Consider the following 22,889-nt stretch of genomic DNA (forward strand, 5'->3'; position numbering starts at 1 on the left):
TTGTGCATGTCTTGCCGTGGAGACATGCTCATTTGCATTATAAATGTGTTTGTTTACCAGTCTAATAAAATGTGTTTCAATGCATGATTCCTTTTCGTTTTTTTTAAATGGAAATAATTGGGATGTCTAGCAAAATCTAAATGTGTGTATGCTTCATACATCAGTTAATTTCTTGAATGATTAAATTGCAAAGCCTGTGTTGAAGTCATGGTCTCTCTTAACCACAGTGTGGCGCCAGACTCAAATACATGAAAACAGATTATAAATAACAAAACAATAAATTATTCATCAGAAGCTGGGTATAGCGTATCTAGGTCATGTATGTCATTCAAAACGTGGATTAGAACAGTGTTATCATTGTTGAATAACCAGCATTTCCCCCGAATGCTCTTTGACAACTATGTGGTGCCTGAAGTATGAAATAAGAGACATGGCCCAGAGACTTTCCAGTTTTGTTCTGAGTTTAATCACTGAAACGTATGATGAAGCTCTCCTGTTCGTTTCAGCTGCATCCCTGAATATCCTTAGCTAGCCTCAACTGCGCCACGGTGATGTGCAACAGAACCATTTGTACACATCTTTGATATCAGTGTAGCAGCAGACCAAAAGATGGGGTTGGTATGCAGAAAACAGAGCAGCTTAACATTGTGGGGGAGTGGTTTTTGAATGTGACCGTTTAGGACCCTTATCTTATACATGTGGGACCATTTTTAAACAATCAAAGAAAACATGTGATATGGATAAACATTACTCAAGGTCCAGGACACTGGCTTTACTGCACTGCAGAAGACATCACAAACCACTCGGGTCCACACCACACCAACCACACAGTTGCCATGGAGAATATTAACACTGATGGATCGTGAGGCAGACTATGGCCGCCTTAAGACAGCGTGTGAGTAACCCTCTCGTATTGCACAAAGATAAAATGTCAGACATGGTGACGAGCGGCAGGCCTTGAGGCATTATTGGGGTGGTTTTCACATTTTTCGAGATCTGAGTGTCCAGTAAGAAGCATTGCATTTGCACAGATGTTGAACTGTAAGTTGAGGACAGACCACAGCACTCTCCCCTATACTGATACTGTACACAAGTGTTCACATTGTCTTACAAAACTCAAAAGTTCAACATTCAACATACAATTCAATTTAATCATTGCCATCATTATACCTACAATTCCACAAGAATGAAAGTATAATATAACATTTCCAGTACTAAGACAACAAAGTACACGTGACTGTACTGAAAAAGGAAATGAGTAAACAAAAACAAAATCAATGTGTCGTTAAAAAAATAGATTCCCTGCCCTCAATCAAGACAACAAAATAAAACAACAGTAAATAGAGGATCATGAGCACACTTAGGTCCAAATCTGTTTCCATAGCAGCACTTCCCCAGCAACTGGCAAAGGCAGCATCTTTTAGGTTCCCACATTTTACCTGTTAAAAATAGATGTATACTAGATTTGTACAGTATTTGATAACTAAATTCACAAATGATAATAACCATAGCTTTAAAAAACAAATTATTATCTTTTTAGATTCATCATAATACATTGATTTTATTCTTTTTTTTTTTGCGCTCAGTCCCTTTTACTGTATATGCATATGAGCTGGACTGTCTTCCATCAAGTTTAAATGCTTGTCAAGTTGAAACAAGAGCACCATGGAGAGGGACGTAGTAGTTGGTGGTGGTGGGTTTGAAATACTGTGATGTGCCCTCTGACGCGCGACACCGCCAACGTTCTGCTCCGCCTTTGCAGCAGGTGACGGGGGACAGCAGACATGGTCCTCCTTCAAAAGACCTTTCCTCCATCTCTCCTTGCTCATTTGTCAAGTAGATGCCGAAAAGTAGCTCAGTGCTTTTAATTTTTTTTGTCATAATGTTGCATGATTACAGACCGTTATCCTCCTACTGCCGGAGAAGCAAACTGGTACTCAAGAGAGATTCAGGTAGGTTTGTGTGTTTTCGATCCTGTCCCCCAAAGTCCCTTCAAATGCAGTGGTCGTTTCATTGTGGTCGCTCTCCGAAGACACTATTCGTATTCAAGGAACTGTTTATGGTAGAATAAGAGATACCTGAAACCAAAAAGGACGAGTCAGAACAATGTGAAATCATGTCGCGAATGTATAGTTCCACAACCACTAATCAGTAAGAGTAATGTAGAAAAGTAGATAAGAGCAATACAATCATGTCTCCTTACATACAATGACAATGAGGATGATTTTTTTAAATGTTATTCCTTCTGCAAATGAAGGAATACGATGCAACTCCAAGTCAAAACCATGAAACCCACTGTGACTGGGCTCGGTCGTGTGCGTGAAGTGTGAACCCTCCAACACTTGTGCCTCTATGACATGCGTCTGTGGCGCATGTGCCGTCTTACCCTTCACTGTCAAGTACATCCTTGATGCTGGCCTTGGTGATTATGGCATCGTCACATTTAAACCACTGGTCTTTGTGCTGACGAATGAAGCTAGTATAGTGCCCACTTTCTAACGTGCCTTGGTGATTTACCACCGCAAACAACGAATACCTGGAAAAAAGGAGAATTCAAAATCATCTGCTCGGATCCTCCACAAGTCATGGTGCCAATACAATTCATGTCCTTGATAATGAATTCTGTTTCAATTGTTTCGGTTGAAGAAACAAAGCATCTTTTAATAGACTTTAATCAGATTTCACTTTTAGAAGTCACAGCCAGATGGTTAGGCTCATTTAAAACAGTTGTCATGTGACACATTAACAGACTGAACTACAGTGACTGAGGACGCATCATCAATACTGTAGAACTACCATGTACTTACTTATTGTCGTTATTTAATACATCCACAGTCTGTTGATACTGGCCATTCATTCTGCTTTCTTTACTGTGTTGTGAAAGAGGGAAACATGGCACAGGCAAAATTAGGAATTGGTGAGAGATATATTTATTTTTCAATTATTTTTGTATTTTCAATTGTGAAAACTACTACTCACTATTTATTAGATGGGTAAAACCGAATAAATATGTTGATAAGACAAAATTATAAAATTCAAATTGAACTTAAAAGAACGTTTTCGTCCACACAAATATGGACACTTTAACTAATGAAAATCAATGAACTATTGAAAAATATATTCCTTTTCCAACTTAATTACAAGAGTGACATGGTTTCTTATGTCCACTAGATGGCAGCATATTACAAACTATAAAGCCCAGAAGGCCTCTGCTGTGGCACTCGCATCCCCACATCCCTTTGAGCTGAATAAAAGCTAGAGTCAGGGTGGGGCAAGACTGCTGCATGCTCCACCAGCAGTGACACATTTTCACAATCCAACTGAAATACTGTAAATACACTTATGTGCCATTTCTATTAAACCTAGTTTATGTGACATTGTCCTTGTTTTAATGTGTACATAATTCATAGGCAGCAGACGAACAGGCTGCTTACCTGGATGCCATAAAAGGTGTCATGTCTAACTCTAAAGGAAAGGAAACATATGTGGTAATCTTCCTCCGCAGTTTCGCAGAGTGCTCAAACCGCTGGAGATGGTCAGAAGGAAGAGGATGGGGTGAGAGCGGGGGGAGGGGGTGGAAAAACAAGAGGGGGGAGGGGGAGAGAGCACATTTAGATATCAGTTGGCATCATTACAACATTAAATTATCTACAGATGAAAAGTGGATGCTACTCAAGCTCTCCATCACACATTTCATCTCCACAACAACAGTCCTGATGCTTGATAAATGATACACTTTGTCTTTGTAGGACAAAGAAAGCTTAATCAGAGAGTAGATCTTTAAAATTACAGATGCCCTTTGAATTAGCATTCGATTTAAGAAATATGTCAGTGAATTGTCAGAGGTATTTTTAAACATGTGAAAAAAGATTGCCTCAAAAATGTACCTGATGTTGTGACACAGTGACAGTTAATGTAACGAGTGATAACTGGCAGCATATTGCTCCCAGGCTGACTCACTTTGAGATGGAAACATGCTACGATGGGGAGCTTCTTCATTGTCAGCTGTTTAGTCGACTCCTGGTAACTATGGCAACCGCCACACTTGATTTTGGCACTGCTTCCTAGATGCTCTGGCCGTGTAAACCTGCAGAGACAAGGACAAGAAATAAAGTGAGGAATTAAGTTCTAAAAGGTGAATTATTGTATAATATTAGAACTCATAATGGACCAAATAATTGGAATTCAAAATGCCACCGACTGTACCTGCCATTTTGATACAAATAAGAAAATAAAAATGGTTTGAAAAGCCTTCTGTCACATTCCAAGGATGGATGGAAGACTGTACTAAGGAGTACAAATATGTCTCCACTCAGGAGAATGACCATAACTAGGCTTCATAGAGAACAGGCCAGGCTGCATCTGCATCTAAACCCAAAACCCTGGTATTACCAATGCGGGTCGTCATGGAAACAGCACTAACCACTTTCTGTACCTTTAAGAGACTTGCTGCAGCAACTAGGCGTGTGAGCAGAGCTGCAGCAGAAGAAAAAAAATCGGAGGCAAAGGCGGCGGGAAATGAGACACAGGGAAGAGATGAGATACATGGGGGGTGAGCGCGGAGAAAAAGAAGAGGGGCGGGGAAAAGAGAGGAAAAGAAGGGAAAGACAATTGATGAAATAATGAATAGGCAGTGAAGGATATGAGAGGTCGCACCTGCTCTAACAACCTGCTGATGCTCGGAGATGAGGGGAAACAAGGGAGGTTTGGGCCTCACATGTGACCCTGATTTAAGTCCAGGAATTGATGATGTTCAAGTGGTTGAATTGGACAGTTACAGATAGGGGGACAGGGGAAATAAACTCAAGTAGGTCAATGGACAAATATAAAGACATTACAAATGTAATAGTAGAGACCCTTTAATAGTTTTCTAGCCTCAAATCTTTATTTGAGATTCAAAAAAGTATAATTTGTGGGGAAGTATGTAATGTATCTGTAGAATGACAAATTACTGTGGGCTCAACGTTGAGGTTGTTCAGGTGATGTCTATTGTAATCTCTATTAAACAAATAAAAAATAATATAAAATAGTAAATAATTGTAAATGTGGTCAAACCAGGTTCTGCCATCTCTGACAGGTTTTTCATATTTTACTCCACCATTACAGAATTTAGAATATTTTTGTTTATAAATGTTTAAAGGGTCTATTGAAGGTAGGAAATATGGCTGCAGATTAAGATAAGATAAGATATTCCTTTATTGTCCCACATGGGGAAATTTCATTGGTGCAACAGATACAATGAAAATCTAATAACTGTTAAGACAATTAATAATATTACTACTTGATATTTTCTTTATGACACACTGTATTCAGTTCAATCTTTACAGAAATTAAATTATTTGATAAGTCATTTAATAGTCTGTTGGAGGATTATGGCATTATTTTTGGAAGATAAAGAGGGCCTTTGTAGTTCTGTGTCCGCACAGTGCAACCATAGAAAATCTCCAGTCACTGCAAAGCTAAATCAATGCTCAGAGAAACAGTGGTGCACCTTCGAAGGCAGTCTGTCAGTGTGGTGGACCCTGTCAGGTGACTCTCCCCGTTCACTATGCTGCCGTCTCCTCCGGGACTGAGGGGCCAGAAAGGCGTGGATGAACCCGGCAGGTCCAGACTGATGTCCCAGAACGGATCTATCGTCGTAGAAACACCACTGCAGAGAGAGGAAAATAGAGCATGGGTAAGAATAACGAGGTTGTGTGTGCATTCTGTGGAGTATAGATTTCATGAATAAGTCATGGAGAGGGATGGCGTCGATGGCAACACATCAACCGACTAAAAACCCTGCCTGTGTGGATTCTGGTCATGTTTCAAAAACAATTCCTACTGGAGATCCAGAGTCTGCATGTGCATAATATTAACAATGTTCTTCCCCCATCATTTGCAATCCATGAAGAGATAAATTGGCTTTATATCAAGAATGTGTGTCATCATAGTCAATAGGCTGTGTTCAAGTTATCTTTAGGGCTGCAAGACCCGGTGAGGAGATTTTTACCCAAATTTGACCCAGAAAAAGTATTAAACTCGATTAAGTACATTTATAGGTGAACATTTAGTGTTTAATAAAATGTTTTCATGTTTCCTGTGTCATTTTGGTGTAATTCTGACCATAAAACCTCTTTTCCTAGCACAAGCATGTTCGAAAGTCTGGTTTACAGTCGAGTTAACAATTATTTGATAACTAAATTAGTTGACAATTATCTCAATAATTAAGTGGTTATGATTAATCAGCTTTAGTTATCGAGATGTCATCATTTAGAAAGCGGGCAGGGGTCTATTCTTGGGTTTTAGTGTGAGAAGAATCTAGCACTGTTGCCATAGCAATTGACAATTAAAAATAAAAAAAATGTCGACGGTCGAATGTCCTCAAATTTCACAAATATACAAAGTTGAATCCCATTTCTGCAAGTAAAGTCAACACTTACGATCCAAAACTGTTGAACTTCATCATTATTTGTAAAGGGATTGGCTTCACAAACCTGCCATAACAACATAATGTTTTAAGTCCTTTCAACTGACAACAATCGCGCCTTTCGGATTACATAATGGCACCACTTTCTGATGCCATTGTGAGAAAAAAAAAGTTTTGTTTATTCATGCTGACAGAAGCTGAAAGTTGAGCCAGTTTCTATTTCATGTACTGTAGAGTAATTATACCCGAGGTGTTCACAAAAATCCAGGTCATGTGAGGCATATCATTACTGCCGATTAGATTACTTGTCTAGCTGCAGTACCTGAGCGAACCAGAAGATGGTCATTGACAAAAACTCTCAAATGTTCTGACAGAAATGAGACATAACGTTGTGGTAGAAGCAGGTGAAATGAGACCGGTGGGAGCCTGTTAGAATGAGCCCAGTGCAGTTTGGCAGCAGTAATGCGACAGGACAGCTCTGGGAGGGCACTTTATGCTGCTGTCTGTCCAGCCCCCTCCCAGCGAGTCTACTGGGACCTTACCTTTAAATAAAACCAGAAGACAGGACGGGGCTGATTGGTACGCTTACTCTTCGAGGATTGTGCATGTTACAATATTTACAAGGACTGAAATAGTGAAATCTTTTAACTCTTGTGACTTTATGTATCCATTTTACTAGCTCACTCAACCTTGACATTTAAAAAGGATAGTTTTTATCCAAATAAATGAGATATTCACTTCTACCAACCCTAATTTAATGTTCTAATGTGTGTAGAGGCGGACTAAAAAAATATTTTGGCGATATGCACAATTAAAAAACGAAACGTCTAGCATAATCTTCAAAACAAAAATGTATAACGTGATCTTTCTTCCCTTTTGTGATTCATTTTATCATCCAGTAACATTTTGTGCAACACTCAAGCCTTAACCAAGACATTTACCGGCACATTTAAGCACGTTCCTGACGCTTAGTAACAAATAGTCATGCAAAAAATATGGAGATATTCATTTTTGTCAGTATCTCCCATCCCTACAATAACATGCTAAAGTGTTAGCGCCATAGAAACTGTTATATCATTCCTCCAAATTTACATATAATAAATTGTCGGAATGCCATTTGAAAAGGTCATATTTGATCACCTTCCACCTTTCCGGTTTCCTTTGCATAAACAAGACACCACGGCAACAGACCGGACTGATATAAGAGCGCAAAGGGTGAAGGATTTGGACTGTTTATCGTATTCTCTTACTGGCAAACTTGGCAGGTAACATCTGATTGCAGGCCACCGGTGAAGATTTGGTCAATGATGCAATTACAGTGATTTGGATTGTTGGCCTTCTTCCCATTGTCATCTCCTGCAAAAGACAAAGAGTATAATAAACTACACAGGAGGGGATCAAAGCGATAGTCCCTTCAGCACCTGAAGGACTGTCAGCGTTGCCCTGCAGTGGAGCATATCTGGCGCTTTACAACTGCCAGGAGCGTCTGCAGCCAATGGGCGGGAGGCTTACTGCGGGGTGAGTCGGCCTGTCATTGCACTGCAGCAGGCCCAATTGAAATTCCTCACAGAGCTCGCTCGCAATCCCCCCGCGCTCACATTGTCAGTCTCCTTCAGTAGCATAGGCACTGCACTCTGTGGCTACATCTCCCAGCTCTGATCAACACCGTTTTACCCACGTACCAAAATAAGAAGAGTGCAAGGTGTTTTCTGTGCATCTATATTTCAGTCCAAGCTTCGAGGGGGAGTTTTCATGATACAACACCAAATAAGTGAAATTTAAATGAAAACACAGGGCAGATTCTTGCATAAAAACATACACGGCCAACACATAACATGTTGTATTGTAGGGCTGTGATTGTGTAGAATGACAGGTCATGTAGTGTCAAGATATAAACATTTCAAACTCAATTTTGATAAGGAATAGATTTGATTCTCAATGCCAACTTCGATAACACAATAATTTAAGAATGCTCTTTCGCAACAGACATTTAACACAACAGTACTTTGCCTTATTTGAAAAATCTGTTCAAGAAAGGTCAAATTTTGTCCTGTTAATGTGATGTTGTTTAGTATCGATACTATACTAGTTTTGGTATTGATTAGTATCTGATTTTTGATACTTTTGACCACCCTAGTGTCATGTATCACAATTAGATTTGAGATTTATGTTTCCAAATTAACATTATGTTCACAGTTAGGTGTTAGGGTTACAACTGCGATTAATTGCTACGATTCTTTTCATGGTATACAAAAGTGTTATTTTCCCATTGTGGGCCAAATAAAGGTTTTCTCGTCTTATTGAATATCTTTTCTCAGATCATCGTTCGTGTGGTCACTGCTTACTGATGGTGTCTCCTTTGCAGTGCCGGTGCAGTACGTCCAGCGCCGCGATGAGGAACTCGTGGGCATCTTGCTGCTCGTAGCCTGCGAGGTGCCGAGCGTGTGTCCACACCAGGTGCAGCAGCCGAAAAGGAATGTGGGGTGAACGGTGTCCCGAGTAGAACTGCGCGCGCGGGAAGACAAATGAGATACCGGGTTAACCTATTTCTCCAGGTGTCTCATGTTGAGTTATGTTTTCTCTGCGATGTCATTCATTATTCACTGCGAGATTGTGACGGCACTGAAGGCATCAGTCTCAATGAGTGTCTGACTCTTAACTGCCTGCTGCCAGAGTCAATGGAGGAATGACACATCACCGACAGTACCGGCTGAAGACGCCCCACGAGGTTAAAAAGAGCAAAGACAAAGTGGTCAGAGAGCGATGGGAAATAAGAGTGTAGCAGTAAGATGGTCCTTCCATGATGCATTGCAGTGGCTTTCTGTTGCCATGGGAATGCGGTTGAGTGACAATCTATTTCAGGGTGAGGAGCTGCAGGTATCAAAGTAGTGGAGAGAATCTAGTAAATAATAAAGAGAGAAGCTTCAACGACAGAGCGAGAGGCAAGGAAAGGCCAATTTATATGAATTAAAAGACGAGACAATAGTGAAGAAGTCAGGCTTCACTTTCCATCCGTTTCGGGACCTCAATTCTGATGACACATCAAATACATACAGGGTTTGATTATTGTGACCCTCTGGACACACTGTAGGGGGGTGGGGTCTTAGAAAACTGACTTCATGCTTGTGGGAGGGAATTGTTATAATCAATGAAAGACTGACAGAAGAGATGAGGTTACCAAAGCACCCGCCGTGATGGACCAGGAGTGTGCTCTTCATGCGGTCTACTCATTATTGTCATCATTTACCATCTGTGAGTGGAGGAGTGTGAGAACAGGGCCGAGCGGTGCAGCAGCAGTTTGAGGGATACGCACAATAGCACCAATATGTTTATTTAGAAAGATCTGCGTTAGACGGATTTAGATTCAGCGTCAGCCTCCATCATCGCTGGTCGGACTGAATATGTAAATCCACCACCGCAGCGGTTCACTTGTCCCGGTGGTCTGTAGATTTTCAATCCTTTTCATTTCGGCGTCTTCACAAAAAAAGGCTGGAGCAGTGACTCAGCCCTCTGCTCTGCACAAGGTCATTCTGTAATCTACTGTATTCAATTTGTCGGCAAATCTTACTTCATGGTTCTGCTTAAACAGGTTTGAATCTCACTGTGGAATATCAAAAATAAATGTGACAGTTTTTTTTTTTTCCAATTGCATCATACCTCCTGAAAAAGCTGCGACATCTCACACACCAGACAGGAGTTTGATTGCATCTCACACTTGTGTCTGTCAGAGAGGAAGAAGTCTCGCAGCAATGGTGTGTGCGTTAAGGCCTGAACAATGCAGTTCATGAAACACGTGTTTCCCAGGTTTATTAACCCTCGTAAACCTGCAAGAGACAAACAAAGACACCATTGTATTTAGGGTGAAACAGACATCAGTAAACATGTTCAATAAAGCAATGTATTGTTACAGAAAACCAGTGCGATGCAATATACTTTATGAACTGTGTTGTAAAATCAGATGACGTATTTATTCTGAATATGAACAGAAGGGTGATCAGAGATGAGCCTGCCTACATACAGTATGTAGTGTGTTTGGCACAGAGGCTGTGGCGCAGACACCTAAACTGTGAATGGATTCATTAAAGCAGAGAGTGAGTCTAGACTCCTGATGAAACGGCTACAAAACAGGTGAGACTCAGCATGATCCTGGTTCAAGCCCAAAAAGCACAAAGGATGGCTTCAGGAACAAAGTGTTTGGCATTGGCTTTAAGATTTGCATACACAAGCATTTGCCAAACAAGATAACCAATTAATTTCCTGATTCATAAGGAAAGTAAGTAACACACTGTAGAGGGCAGAAAGGGACCTAATTGAATCAAACAAGCGATTGATTAAAGCACAAATGAGCACAAGCCTTCTGCATCTATTAGAGAAAGAACACCATGTCCTCCATCTCCCAGCGCCTGGGCCCTGGCCAATGCAGCTCTATTTTGCAAATTTAATTGCATGTCCAACCCAGGACATAATATAGTACACTAGCCCAATACCTACCTATTGTACAGTTTGTAGTCATTTTCCTTCGTTTTGGATTGTGTCGTAATAATTCTAGCTCCCTCTTGGTCGGCTCCCACGTTGTGTATTTTTCTCCAATGCCTGAAACGAGACATAATGTGACAACAGTAAAATGTAGAACTGTAAATGTACAAGAAACTGTAGTAAAAGCTCTGATACCGGCTTTATACAGCAGTTCTACCTTGCAATTTCCATGCTTTCCTCTGCTCCTCTTTGGCAATCTGCTCCATGTCTTTGTCGTATATGTAGTCTTGACACACAAAACAATATATCCCACCGTATAATAGGTCTATTGCTGGAAAAGAAAGAACAAGTATTATTGCAGCTTTTAACCTGCCAAGAACCATTTTGGAAAAGTCACTGGGCAGTGAGGTTGAATTTATGTAATTCACCTGCGTTTTTAAACCCAACCTTTTTCATTCTCAAACTCGGCGCAGCTACAGTACCTCTGTTCTGTTGCCGTGACAACCTATTTTTAGCGATTGGACGTTGATTTTTTCTTTTCTGTTTTGGTACGACCCACGCATAAAAATGTAGCCAATATATCACAATTTGGCGTGGATATTAGTTGTTATTTTTTTTTAATGGTGAAGCATATGATGCGCTAATCAAGCATAAAATTGCGACTACCGGCTAAACACTGTAGAACAAAACAGTTCACAGTTCAGCTCTGGCCCCTTTTCCCTTCTTCAAACATTATAGTTTTGAGGACAAAATGTTCACATATTGCTCCCAAATATATCCTCTATAACCGTCACCACAAAGAAGACATTTGTACCAGTCATTGTCGCTCACCACAAGAGATCATAAAATGGAGCTTAGCCTTAAAAGTGTTTCATTATTTTGTTAGGGACATGAGAGAAAGGATTAAAAGAATTCAAAAGGGTCTAGATACGAAAGGCAGTCACTAGTACCAGCTAAAATGATTATGAAAAGCTGTCAATGAAAAGAGTAGCTCGGTCTTGCAGAAAACTCAATTAACAGGTTGGTTCGTGTGCTCGCGTCACGCATTAAAAAAACTAAAAAAACAAACCCTTTAAAAGCTGAGGTTTCGTAACTACCGTTGTTTTGTGCCATTAAAGAGTCCCTCGTCAGGTTAATAATGATGTCTTGTTAATTAGCCACACTGATGCGGCATAATTAAGATGTAAGGTCAAAGCACAGAGGAGAAGCTACAGATGTATTCAGCGTTGCGGGAGCACTGGGAGTCGACCGGCTTAAATTGTGGATGACATTTGACTGGATAAAGTCTAATGCGCTGCAGTTGGAGTGGAGTTCAGCTTCTTGGAGCGCGCAGAGGAGGAAGTTGTCTATAGTGATGCTGTAATCCCTCACTGATAATAGCTGATGCTGCAGAGGGAAGGGAGGGAGAGGCTGACGTTATGAGGAAGGGAACTAAGTGGATTGTGGGAAGGGCCGGGCTGGGCCATTTGGAGACAAAAAAGATTCAACATTTTTCTAACTACTTTGACCGATCACGATTTGGGATTGGCTTTTACTTTTGATTAATAAGCATCCAGTAAAATGGTCTTTGTGTTAGACGTGGACAAAATATCTAAATCCGAATATCATGACTAATGCTACAAAAAGAGCCAATTAAAACTAAAAATAAATTGTGTGTTGTAAGCTTTCAAACCTGGGTATATGGTATTATTTCACATTTTCACATTTGTCTGATAACTGAACCTCAACGTTCAAAAAATAAGATTGGGACATTAATTTGTCAATATTGCCCCAACATTCTGTCTTCATTTAATTAACATAAGACAGACAGACGTTTACCCATATAATCCCACTAATATCTACATTTGTCAAACAAAATGCTTTTACTGCAACAAGATGTAAACACAACTCTATTATTCTGCGCCGTTAGCATGCTATTGTTTGTTAGCTTTACCGTTTACTCGCTCAGGGTCATGGATCTATTAAAATAACACTTTGAGAGTTATTTAAGCGCTTATAAACTCCTCGTGGTGAATATTTAGGATGCTCAGAAGGCATTCGGTAAGTGAGCGATACGTACAGACCGCGGCAAACATGAACATGCTTTGTTTTTCACATTTCCGGTCTTTAAAATGTATGGTTTATCTGTAACTTTTCATTTCCCGGGCACCCTTGTCCAACAGCTTACATGATCAAAAAACAATTTGCTTGTTTTTGTATCGATACGCCTGTTAATTACATCCTTTTGAGTAATTTGCCCATTCCGAGAGTTCGCACTTCACTGTAATTAGTTGAATCTTCCTGCCACAAGGTATAAATCACACAGACGTGTTAAACAGGAAAACACTGCATTGTGATTTTGATTCAGTGTCGTTTTCATGCCTGATTTAAGCATTTTTTAGCTACAGTGATGAAAACCATAACTATCCCATCACGAAGCATGTCACAATAGCAGATTTTGTAGTGTAATTACAGAAAATATATATGATTTTATAAGATAATCCTCTTCTAAATGTATAATATATGCTCTGCTGCAACAAATCAAATAAACAAATGAAATACTTAAGTACTACAATTAGTAATAGACATTTATACGGCAAACAAAAGCTCAAATCTTACAATACAAAAAGAAAAAACAAAACGTTCTCTACCAATGTAAATGTACGCATGATAGATATTAAGCCTCAAAATATATTGTATCAGTTACAATTTAATGAACAATACGTCAATGTAGTAATTATTGTGACAGGCCTACACATCACCTGTTTGTCCAATGTTGAGCACTTTTCTGGCCACAGACTATAAGTTTACTACGGTTTGACAGTCGACACACACTAGAACTAATAAAACACTCTAAATGCCTTTGACGTTACTTACCGAGATTGTGCCTTTTGTTCTTTGCGTGTTCGTGAATGTGTTTCTTTGTGAAGCAGCCGAAAAACACACAGTAGAGGCAGGAGTGGAGTCTGTTCAGGTGGGCGCCGCACATATGACAGATACACGATTTAGCCTGGGGGAGACAATGAGTAAGATTAGAAAACGGCAGGCGACACAAGCCGTCTCCGTGCCAGCTAAACTCGAGTGCATCTCCACTTCGAGCTGTGTCGCGCGAGCACTTGAGAACCCCAGAGCGATAGAAATTCGAGCCAAGATTTCGGGCCTTCTTGACAAATCTCCTGAATTCAAATTGCACATTTCCGCACCGAAACCTCCACTCCATCACATATGCGGGATTGGTGGGATTTAACGCTTGGCCGGCTTGTTCACAGAAGACGTCAGGTGGGATCTGGATCAGAGACAAATCATGCCTATGTAAAAGCCTCGAAACATGTTAAACCGTAACGGGAGCGACAGGATGTGAAGACGCGCTGCTGCTGTGTCTCGAACGTCAAGCTCAAAAACGGTCGGAAATATACAGGTAATAAACTGGCAAACCAGAGCTTTAATCAAATGAACAATGCATTGACAACTCAGGGGAAATATTTGGGTTACAAAAAGTTAGGTTAATCGATAATCATGTTTGTTCAGGTCACAATACAAAAACATAGACCTATTGAAAGACCTAAACTTGATTTTGTTATTCAGATAGTTTCATAAAGCTGGCAAAAACTAGAAGAATAATAAGTAATAATTTCAGTCTTTTGGTGATGTTTTCAGTCATTGTGAATAATCGTTAAATTTAGTTTTTCTTACAATGAACGTAAAACACGAACATTTTATATTTTGCCATCCGAACTTGTGCCATGTTCAATATTTGCCAAAACCAGAGCCCTTAAGAGCTAAAATAATAGCAAAAGGAAAATAAATCAAAGTGTTTAAGATAAGATATGCCTTTATTTGTCCACACATGGGGAAATTTCGGTGCTGCAACACAAGTAGATACAGATGAAAGGAACAGATAACACATCCCGACCTTCCCATAAATATTCCACATTAACGCCGAAGCAAGTTCCTGGTTTTATTGTTTTTTTCACTGACAATGGCAATAAACCTCTTTCTGATTCTGAAATGTAATAATACGAGGAGACGTGAATCATGCTTAAGCTATCCAACACAAACTTAATGACCGTATCATGTATTGTCTGCGCATTCATCTATTGATCACTGATACAAAAGAACCACCTGACACCGTCTGAACGGGATTAAAGTTTATTGTTATAGAGAAACATAAGAGGCTCAGGCAGTTTCTTCACACCAGCTCCGTTCTTGCGAGGCCCAGTACAATGGGCAGGCACTACACTGTGGAGCTTATCCTATTCAAACACTACCAGTGGCAATACACACCGAATAAACCCTTCAATCTAAGTTTAAATATTGATATTAAGCTAATTCTAGCGATTATATCAAGTAACATTATGTTGATAAGCACCTTGTATTTCAAAGGCTCTGCAGTTCCACACCTCTCATATTGCCCCACACGCCTCTGGACTCTCATATCGACTTTTTGAGCTGGAGAGAAATCCATTTCTGCAGGGTTCTGGCCATCTATTGCTCATTGTCAAAATGACTGGCTCCATCTCTCGTTCCAGGGCTTTTAATGCTCGATTAGTTCACCTATTGATCCAGGCCGACTGAAACGACTGGAACAAGTGTTGCACAGGTAGTAATCAGCCTTCGTGTCAGGTGGAATGACCTACCAAAGATGGTGATAGATACAACCTCAAATCAAGCAAGATGCTGTCAAGATTTTCAATAGCAGGGTGGCTGCAGCGCAAGTCTATCATTTCGTTTTGAGATCATAATTGCAAAGCTCGAAAAAGAAAAGCCAGCCCTGGGTGGTTTTTGGTGTGATTGCAACTAAATCGGCAATGTACATTTTCAAATCGGGATTCATTCCACAGAGCGCATTTTGAACTCGGGAGCATTTGCATTCGAGACAAGCCTGAAACATGAACTGCTGAGTAAAATGCGAGAATAAGCATCCGTCTCATCCGAACCTCGTCATTTGTCTTGATGCGTTCGTCCAGTATAGGAGGCGGTAATATGATGCGCTGTAACTGAGGAGGGCGAGCGCTGGATCTGGAGCTGGACAATGCGCTGCCTTCATCGAGCACGTTCATACAAAAGGAGTCCGTGAGAGCAGTGACTCACCGCGCTGCTTTTGCTCTTTAGCTTCAAAGTGTTGCTGCCGCTGCTTTTAATTGGGTTGCTTATATAATGCACATGACAAAATGAAGCGCTTACAGGAATGTGCTGATGACTAAGCCTCCGTCACACTGCGCTCTTCTGTCGATACGCTTCCTATATGCGTCAAATTGAACCTACAGTTTAGAAAAGTGAATGAATAAATGAAATCAAATCGTGTTCAAATGCAAGAGGGTGTAATCAAAAGGGTGTTTAACTGGATTGAGGTGTAAACCAGGTGCATTTGAGTAGCTGAGGTTGTTCACTCACTCTATCGTTTCGCCTGCGGTTGTTGCGTGCCATCTCGCTACCTCTGCACCGCTATTTACAATCTGTTCTGTTATTTACAATATGCTTTGCACCCACACTCTCGCAAAACAACACTTAACCTAGTGCTTTTTTTTTAGAATTGGTGTAGGTGGGCCTGCGTTAGCCTTCATTTCGGGAAAAAAATAAATCGGCATCCTTCTATTGAGGGTGAACGATTTAAGTGGGGAGGTGCGCCACCTGCTCTTCTCTTGTTAGCTTAGCATTACATCTTCCATCTCACATTTATTCTATTACAGTTGTTTTTATTGCTCAAAACTTATATAATGAGCAGCTTGTAATGCATGATTTGGAAAAAATGTCTGTGTTATTTATTTTTTTAATGCGTGATTATAGATTTACAATTTACGTTTTAACTATGGGATCAAGCTAATAAAGCAAAATTACATATATTTTGTATATTGTATGTGTTTGTAAAGTCCTAAAATAGTGTTTATGCAGAATAAGACCGGATATTTTGTTGTCCGTGGAGGAAATTATGCAACTTCAACGGGATTTCGATTCGATTACAATCAACTTTGCAGTTATAGTTTGTAATTCAGTCCTCTCTCAAAGGGGAACGCTCCTGGGTGCGTTTACAATGTATTAACTACATATTTCAGCTTACGAACACGACGTCAACTCCACTGGTAGCTGTTGAGACTCGCCTTTTGGTCGACATCTTAAAAAGGCGTAGACAGAGGAAACAGCTGAAGCACTTATAAATAGTTGCAGACAGCTAAACATGCGTGGCGCGAGGGCAAACCCTGCAGGCCGGAGCGGTGTTTTGTTTTGGTCTGCACAGATGGCCAAAAGTCGAGCTGGGGTTCAACAAAAGACTGTGCGATCGTTTGTCAGACCTTGCAGCTACCAGATGCCCACTGCCAACAGCATCGAGACGGAGCACACATCAGAGGAAAGAGCCTCACCGCCGACTCTCGTACGGTCATCTTTGCAACATTATCCAGAGTAAAATGCCTCGTCGCTATCAAAATTCTGGTGGAGAGATTTCAGGGGACGAGCGAATAATTGCGTTTTCCTGGCGGTTAAGACGGATAGCTTTTGGGTTTTTGGGCTTGTTTGGCCCCTGGAGAGTGATTGACAGCTCATTAGCCAGATGGCAGAACTAAAAGGAGGGCTGGGGAGCTTGACAGAATGGGAAGCACCATGACATAGCTTCAAATTGAGAGAGAAAGCTAGCAGCGACGACGGGTAGAGTGTACACAAGATTTGGATGCAACGTGTGTGCATGTAAAAAAAGAAATTAAAAATATTGCTCATAACTGCTTAGGTGCATCACAAAGCAACATACATAACTATATTTCAGTGTTGCATTATTGTTGCTGCTGTAACATAAGGAGTATGAGGAATAAAGGTTAGTGGGGGTGGAAAACTGGGATATATTTTAAATCATGATTTTGACATTATAACAATTTGTGGACACTAGAGTTGTTACAATACTACATTTTCAATAACTAACATTTTGACCTTAAGGAAAGAGATGCTTCGATACCGCAATGATAAAACAAATACTAATCGACACAAAATGAGAGCCATCCTCAATATTATAGCCTTTTTCTAGCCTAGATAATGATCAATACCAAGTCCTAGTCGACTAAAAACATGCTTTATCGACCGATTTAGTCACATAAAAGAGGGTGTGGCTATCAAAATATCAAGTGTCTTCATGTATCTAACCCAAACTGCACTTAAATGACTACAATTGCACGGGGGTTCATGCGAAAACAACTATTTATACAGAAAAGTACTAGTAAAACAGTGTATTTTTAATATTAGATATATCAATTAGATTAAACTCATGATTCACTCCAAAATCTTCAACTAACTCACTTTGCATCGTCTCCTTTTTGCAGTTTTACCATATAAATGCTTTTAATAAAACTTTAGGTCAACTAAGAAGACAGACACCGTCGACCGATTAATCGACTAAACGACAGAAGGAGCCCTATAGTCAACACACAGAACAAACTGTAAAACTATGTCCTTCTGTTCTGTTGAATTAGGCATTACGTTCCAGTTATGTCATCTGTATATTACGTCACGATGTACGATTGATGCGGGTCCTATGAAACTGCATCCTTTAGATGAAAAACTAATGAACAAACTTCCCTGCGTTTACAGTAAAGTTACTAACTCTTTATGCGATTTTTTTCAGCAACATTTGATGATGATCACATGAGTATGTCGTTTTGGGACTAGTTCCAGGTACTGATTCATCTTTGACAACCCTACAGTCAGTCAGATCATGATTGACTTTAGTCGAGGCGGGGCCTAAACGTAGGTTAGAATACATTTCGCAGAGATTAAAAGGGTGAAATCTTGCATGTGAAATGTGAACACAGGGCGACCAGGCGCAACACTAATCAGGGAGATAGTTCTGGACCTTTAGCCATTCGTTAAGTCCGACTCACACTGACAGCCTCCAAGCCACAAGAGACAAGACCAGGCAGTGACACACGCAGGCCAATGAGACGTGGAGGAAACAGCGCTGGAAAGGAGCCAATACATATTTTAAACATCTAAAAACACCATGAAGGAAAAACAGAACAAAAAAACAAAAATAAGCTCTCATTCGTTTTGGAACAGGAAGTTCAAGAGAAAATGGAAGAAGAAGCTGAACAAGGAGCGCAAATACAAAAAGATATTATAAAAAGCAAAAGGGAAGAGGATGAAAAGGCGTGGGAGTGCGCACAGAAGCGGAGCTGGCGGTGAGGAGGCAGGAGGAACGCGCTAGTCCAAAGTATGCTGATGAGTCAGGGAGCAGGCCTGTGATGTGATGAGAGCGATCTGACAGAAAGATCTGCTTCACGCCTGGCTGCGTCTCCAAAGAAGTGAGTTCGTTGTTGTGTGGCACTTAATGTGTAAATCCGACGCTCCTACCTCTGATTCTAGCGGCAACGAGCAAAAAATGTGCGACGCAGTCTCCGTCTCAACACCAACAGGATTTGCAGAGTTCCAAAGGGAAAGCGGGGGTTTAGTAGCAAGGCCTCTTATCATATATGATTTATCAAAGGCAGAGGATGAAAAAGTTGCCTTCATTTGACTCTCTAATCATGCCCCTTACCCCTTTAATCCCAACGACAGCAAATGCATCAAAGAGGCTATAGCTGTAAAATAGTGCCAGGCCCACCCATCCGGCTTTCATCTCAACAACTTTTGACGCTGTGAAAATAATAGCGTGGCTTCATTTATTTTCTGTCGATAAGAGTGCGAATGTGAAGAATCCAATAATGTACTTGAGCCATAAAGTTTGATCATTTCTGCTTCCAAGCCCACATGTAGAATCTTGTCGCTTTAATACGTCACAAGAGAAAAAAAAACACAGCAACCTTTTTTTTTCCACATCTATGTGTTTCAGCGTGGTTGGAATCTAGCAGCAATATCAAAGCGATTAACAATTCCAAAACTAAATATTAGATCTTTTTAATGGGCACAACTCCTCAAATATAGGTGATCACAACAACTATTCTAGTCACAAAAACACATCATGACCTCATGGGCTTTGTAACGCCAAAGCAATGGGAGGAGTACTTTTACTGACTACGACAGAGTCTGAGGACTACGAAACGTCTGAGGAATAAAGTCTGGCGGTAATGCAACACTCGGATGCCAACCGCCATAAAACAACAACAACAACAACAACAACAAATATAGGTGATCCTATGAACAGGAAACTGAAACCTATAAACAACTTCCCTCTCATCAAAAGGCCATCATCTATTCTAGTTCAACAGAAAGGATTTAAATACAATGAATTACCAAAGGAATTGTTATTATAGCAATTACAGAGCGAACACTCTTTCAGTAAACATGTATTGTAAAGTGCACTTTGCTTTTCTCATTTACTCGTGCCAAACTGACAAGCATTTATCTATTTCAAGTGAAGCTGAGGAACAAAATGTTAAATGCCTCAAAACCATGTAGCCATCGAGCTGTCTAAAAATAGTGCAATAGAAACATGGTATTCCATCTCAGTCATTATGTTTTAAAGCCAAAATCTACCTCTTATTGACTCGTAGTATTAAGAAGTAAATACCTGTCCAAAAGCAGCACAAGATAGTGAAGTACTCTCCTTACTATGTGTTGCTTATAGGATTAGGAGTTCACTTACCAACACTGACACGCCTGCATTTCCCTGAGGCACCTATTTACCAGAATAAAATGGAGGGGGGAAAAGGAAAAACAAAACAAAAAAAATCAATACCGGTATATATTTTCAAAGACTAGAACCGCACTAGCTACTTTCCAATACGTTCCAGCGCGTCATTATATCGCGTTTCTTGGGTCAAAACTCGATTTGGACTCGGTGTAGACTGAGGCTGGGGAAAGTTAAGACAAACTGATTACATCACATTTCAGACGTGTGCAGCAGGAGAGTGGGACAGACGGGAGGAGGACAAATCTGAAAATCAGTCCCACAGGCGTCCCAGCATCCTCCCGGACTACCAGCTGCCTCTGCCCGGTGCAAAGGGACACACAAGGGGACACACGAGAGGACACACAAGACAAGAGGACACACAAGACAAGAGGACACACAACACAAGAGGACACACAACACAAGAGGACACACAAGACACGAGGACACACAAGACACGAGGACACACAAGACACGAGGTGCACCGGGCGAGTGGACCGACACAAACACAATGGCTCGTTTTGGCTCGACCCGCAAACCCTAAATGGAGCAAGTTTCGCACACATCTGACCCAAGTGACTTTGTTCAATCACGCGTGATCGGCGGGATTAAATGTGGAGATGCACCGAGTCTATAGCAAGGAAATAAGTCGTAGAACTTCTAAAAAAAGGGGGGGGGGGGGTTCTATGAGTGATGCCAGCGCTAGCTTAGCTGTAATAGAAGACACATCTGGACGTAAACACAAGTCTGCGTTAAAAAGCATCATGTGGGCTTCACGCTTAGCTCCGCGGCACTGTGCATATACTGTGCATATACTGTGGTAAAACTGCGAATACTTTCACCTAGAAGGTACAGTTACAGTTTCGGTGTTTCAGGGGAGTTTTTTTACCTTGCGTCTCCTGGTTTCTGCAGTACCACTCCAGACAAAGCATTGGTAAATGACTCGAAGGTTTTGTTTCCAATTATCCACCTTAAACCCGTTCACATGGGAGCACCCGGCAGGACTCATGACAGACGAAACATTCACTTTGAGAGTTTAGGTGACAATAAAGAGTCTCTTGGATGGTTTACTTTGCTAGCTACCAAGCTAGCTCGAACTATGTGTCCAGAGATGGTTTCCGTTTGGAAATGGGACAATCGTTGTAGTATCCAAATTGCTCCTCGGGCATCAGAGAGCACGGTCTTTGATTAAGTAGTTAGAAGTATGTTCATTGAGTCATTTACAAGATTTATCACGTCACTAGGAAATGCTGTCCCCCTTGCTGCTTTGACAGTTGCCTTTTCCTTTAACGTTAGCAGTACTTCTCACGATTAGTTAGCTTTCTTTCTCTAGTTAGCCTGCTAACAGTCAACTACGGCTTCACAAAGCCCGCCCAGCGCGCCCCGTGATTTGCCAACTCATAGGCTTGACGTCACCACGTCGAGGTAATTGCACGCTGGGTTCGCTCGTTTTGTGAGCCTGTGTCGGCCGGTGGATGTTAAACTCTTAATGCGGCCATTAATCATCCACAGACAGGTTAGGTTGCTGTTCAAATCACCAATTACGTTCTCACAGATCCGCATTCTTATTGATTCTGTTAAAAGAGCAAAGGTAGCAACTGTGGGAACTTCATTATAAAAGCTTTTGGCCAAAGCTTTAATTTTGTGCAGTGCAATTTTACTATCTATTATTTTAGAGGGGATACACAAAAACGTGATAGTAGTGCACCTGTAGTGCAAGAAATGTTACAATAACCATATCAAATAAATAATCAAAGTACGTCATCTAGTGGTCGTGCTAAGTAGGCTACTAAACATTCCATGTCTTTCTTTTCTTTCTGTGTTACTTTCTTTGTACGTATTTATGAATGATACAAACAAGAAACATTGGTTTTATTTCGGGACACATGACAAATATATGAATATATACAAACATTGATTTATTTTTGGTATTTTTTTGCTTTTCCTACTTGGGCCTTACTAGGCAATAAGATAAGATATAAATGTACTGAAATGAATTGGAACAACGTAATTTGTAACTGATAATCATGCATGCCAAACCCGTGGTTCAACGGAGTGTGACACTTCTCAAATGTTTCGCTAGAGGGCACACGTGTGGCATAAATGAACACATCTTCTCGAGCTCGTGCTGGTGGACTCATGAATCAGAATCAGAAAAGGGTTTATTGCCATTTGTCGATGAACAAAAATTCCCAAACATAGGAACTTGTCCTGGTGGTTCGGTGCAGCACAGACAACAAACATTGAACATGAGTTATGTGTGTTGATTCAAATCTTCATTGAGAAAGTAGGCCTAACATGAAACGGTCCTGGATGGTCAGTACATGTAGTAATTTTATTTTCAATATTCAATATTAAAAAACAACAATGAGTTGTTTATTTTAATGATGATTTTGTTGCTTATTTTAAATAATGATGCCTCCTGGTTTATCCAAGTGC

General features: G+C 40.6%; 1 protein-coding gene across 2 annotated transcripts; it reads right to left on the reverse strand.

The window, feature by feature from the left end:
• Window positions 1-443: 443 nt before the first annotated feature.
• On the reverse strand, window positions 444-21,841 carry LOC140358447 (ubiquitin carboxyl-terminal hydrolase 22). 2 transcript variants are annotated; one of them, XM_072443289.1, is made up of 14 exons: window positions 21,340-21,841; window positions 20,427-20,459; window positions 13,742-13,874; window positions 11,103-11,216; window positions 10,901-11,002; window positions 10,067-10,233; window positions 8,755-8,914; window positions 7,660-7,765; window positions 5,492-5,650; window positions 3,961-4,087; window positions 3,435-3,526; window positions 2,808-2,870; window positions 2,387-2,536; window positions 444-2,078 (listed from the first exon to the last, which is right to left on the reverse strand). In XM_072443289.1, the coding sequence occupies exons 1-14, from the start codon at window positions 21,457-21,459 to the stop codon at window positions 2,036-2,038; spliced, it is 1,569 nt and encodes a 522-aa protein (XP_072299390.1). In that variant the 5' UTR covers window positions 21,460-21,841; the 3' UTR covers window positions 444-2,035. The 2 variants fall into 2 exon arrangements, with proteins under 2 accessions (XP_072299390.1, XP_072299391.1); XM_072443290.1 differs by lacking the exon at window positions 20,427-20,459 and having other exon boundaries at window positions 21,340-21,839.
• Window positions 21,842-22,889: the final 1,048 nt, after the last annotated feature.

The sequence above is a fragment of the Eucyclogobius newberryi genome, unplaced genomic scaffold (assembly GCF_026437365.1).
Source record: "Eucyclogobius newberryi isolate DKJ021-1_F unplaced genomic scaffold, fEucNew1.0.hap1 SCAF_13, whole genome shotgun sequence".
Taxonomy (NCBI): domain Eukaryota; kingdom Metazoa; phylum Chordata; class Actinopteri; order Gobiiformes; family Gobiidae; genus Eucyclogobius; species Eucyclogobius newberryi.